The sequence below is a fragment of the Oryzias melastigma genome, linkage group LG8, assembly GCF_002922805.2.
Source record: "Oryzias melastigma strain HK-1 linkage group LG8, ASM292280v2, whole genome shotgun sequence".
NCBI lineage: Eukaryota > Metazoa > Chordata > Actinopteri > Beloniformes > Adrianichthyidae > Oryzias > Oryzias melastigma.
The window spans coordinates 7,041,180-7,044,488 of NC_050519.1; the positions used below are offsets into that span (position 1 = coordinate 7,041,180).

General features: G+C 33.2%; 1 protein-coding gene across 1 annotated transcript in view; it reads left to right on the forward strand.

Moving 5' to 3' along the window:
• Positions 1-3,309, forward strand: part of ezh1 (enhancer of zeste 1 polycomb repressive complex 2 subunit) — a gene marked incomplete in the record, with an annotated part of 16,936 nt that overhangs the window by 1,862 nt on the left and 11,765 nt on the right. Inside the window, 4 exon segments of the mRNA XM_024271735.2 lie at positions 1,361-1,550; positions 1,649-1,774; positions 1,851-1,973; positions 3,120-3,237. Of these exon segments, the coding sequence (XP_024127503.1) occupies positions 1,377-1,550; positions 1,649-1,774; positions 1,851-1,973; positions 3,120-3,237 (541 nt within the window).

A 3,309-nucleotide genomic window follows, 5' to 3' on the forward strand; every position in this document is an offset into this window, starting at 1 on the left:
CTAAAATAGAAGCTAAACTCTAAATTAGCCTAAAACGCCCCAGTTGATAAAAAATTAGCCATAAATGTTAGCATGTTGCTAAAATTGCCTAAAAAAGTTAGTCTAAAAACCAATGTCAAATTAAACAAACATGTTAGCCTGTTGCTAAAATAGAAGCTAAACTCTAAATTAGCCTAAAAATCCCAGTAGATAACAAATTACCCAAAAAGTTAGCATGTTGCTAAAATATTAGCTAAACTCCAAAATAGCCTTAAAAAACAGATGATACATTAACTGAAAATGTTAGCATGTTGCTAAAATAAAAGCTAAACCCTAAATTGGCCTAAAAAACAGATAACGCATAAGCTGAAAACGTTAGCATGTTGCTAAAATAGAAGCTAAACTCTAAATTAGCCTAAAAACCTCAATAGATAACAAATTAGCCAACACAGTTAGCCTCTTTGTAAAATAGATGCTAAACTCTAAATTAGCCTAAAACCCCCAGTAGATAACAAATTACCCAAAAAGTTAGCATGTTGCTAAAATATTAGCTAAACTCCAAAATAGCCTTAAAAAACAGATGATACATTAGCTGAAAATGTTAGCATGTTGCTAAAATAAAAGCTAAACCCTAAATTGGCCTAAAAACAGATGACACATTAGCTGAAAATGTTAGCATGTTGCTAAAATAGAAGCTAAACTCTAAATTAGCCTAAAAACCTCAATAGATAACAAATTAGCCAACAAAGTTAGCCTCTTTGTAAAATAGATGCTAAACTCTAAATTAGCCTAAAACCCCCAGTAGATAACAATTAGCCAAAAAAGTTAGCATGTTGCTAAAAAAGAAGCTAAACTCTAAATTGACCTAAAAAAAACAGTAGATAACACACTAGCCAAAAACGTTAGCATGTTGCTAAAATATTAGCTTAACTAAAAATTTGCATAAAAAAAACCTCAGTAGATTCCAGGTTACCCAAATGACCTAGCATAATGCTACGATAATAGCTCAATGCTATTTTTGTTTTTGAAAATTACTTTAAAAGATAAAACATAACCCATAAATATATTTAAAAACTTGTTGCTAATCTACTTAAAAATACTATATTTGAAGACTTTCTCATTCATTTCCTATGGCGCATATTTGGCTCAATATTTCAAAAACTAAAGTTTATGATACCAAAAGTACAATTAGTAATGTCCCGAACAAGCTGAACGTTTTGATACCAAGATTGCTAAAATCGCTGATAGTGTGATTTAGTTTTTACTCACCGAAAACTGTATGAAATAAAGCCAAATGAGCTAAAATGTAACCATAAATCAAAGTTATTTCTTAAGAACTTTGAAAACAAATTTTAGAATTGTGACGTTTTTTTTCTGCTAGGGTTTTACTTGGAGTTATGGAGGAAGCGGCTCATCCTGCCCCTGGTACCAGTGTTGCCCCATCTCCGCCGAGGCCTCAGCCCTGCACTTTTACCCCGTCCCGCAGCCTGCTGGAGTGGAGGCGGAGGGTCAAGTCGGAGTATATGCGCCTGCGCCAATTAAAACGCCTTAAAAAAGCAGATGAGGTCAAGGTAGATGTAGAAATTTGTCAGCATTTGAAAAAAGTCTTTTAATCAATTTCTTATTCACTCACTGGAAACTTTAAAAAAAAATTCTACTGTTTTTCTAGACTCTCTTCTCATCAAACCGGCAGAAGATTGAGCTCCAGACCAATGTCCTAAACTCAGAGTGGTCCAAGCTGAAGATTCAGTCCATCCCGCTGTCAGTGTCTAATGTAGCACTGGCTAACAAGAAGGTGATTATGCTTTAAAAACACCTCATATGTCAGCCTTAGGTTCTCCAAAATAAAAGCCCTCACGGTTCTCGTTTAGATGTGTTCGGTGGAGTTTGGTTTCCCAGGATTCAAAGCTCAAGCCGTCGCCATGAGGCCACTGTCGACTGTGGCGGGGATCCCCTTCATGTACTCCTGGTCTCCTCTGCAGCACAATTTCATGGTATGTGAGGGGTGCACTTCCTGTGGAGCAGAAACTTTTAATTTTATTTTTTTTTGTGTGTGTGTGTCTAACTTACTTTAATCAACCTATCAGAATCAATTTAGAGATCAGATAAAAACTGTTTTTTAGTGTTTTTATGTTGCTTACGAGGCATTTCTTTCACAATGGAGTACATTTATAAAGAAAATTAAGATTTTAACTTAATTTCTGACTATTTGTTTGTTTAAATCATGAGGAATTTAGGAGCAGACAAAAAAATAACGATTGAAAAAGATAAAGGGAAAAGATGGACAGGCCACAAAATGTTCGGGTTGCTCCACGTCAGTGGCTCCGCCCACAACTCAAAGTCGAATTTCTAATTATTTATAGCTATTTTGTAGAAACTATATCCTATTTTTTTAATTTAGCTAAAAACAAAATAATTATAATAAAAAAAACTCAATGTGTTTTGAAAATAGATTAAAAAAATTATTGGAGTGGGACTTTAAAGTGAATGAAAATTGAAAATAGTTTTAAACTTGAACTTGCACATTGTAAACATGAAGAAAATATTCAAAATTTTAAAACAAATTGTAAATTTGAAACTTGAATAAAAAAAAACAAAAATTGTTACCAAATGAAAAACAATTTTTTTATAGATATAAATAAATAAAGGTCACAATCATAACCTCTATCACCAGATGTTAAAGCTCCGCCTCCACTTAAAATTAGACTCAACATTGAAAGTAAAACTTCTGAATTGAAAGTGTAAACTTAGGGCTGAAAGCGAACAAAAAGAAGTTTAAAATATAAAACAGGAGCTGATACTAATTAAGGAAGTGACTTTTCACAGGATTAGTGCTTGTTTAGGGTTAAAATAATGTCACAATGTGCATTTTGGCCACACGATCCTTCAGTTTTATGCTTGGTCGCATGTAAATTATGTGTGAATAACATCGGCCTAAAAATAAAGATTATAATTATTATTATTTTCTTTTTAAATTTATAGATCTTTTTCAAATATTCAATATTTACTTAAAGTTTACAATGTGTACTTACAAGTTTAAAACCGTTTTTCTAATTTTAACTTTTTTTTAAAATTTAAACTTAATTTATATTTTTACAATTTTTTGGGATTTGACCCCGTGTCTTTTTTTTATTTTGCAGGTAGAGGATGAGACGTTCCTCCATAACATCCCTTACATGGGCGATGAGGTACTGGAACAGGATGAAGCTTTCCTGGAGGAGCTCATTGATAACTATGACGGTGTCCATGGCGACAGAGGTTTGTGTTTCCTATAACCAGAGGAGTTCTGGTGCGGTTGTTTTTAGATCCCAACGTGCTGAATGTGTCCTT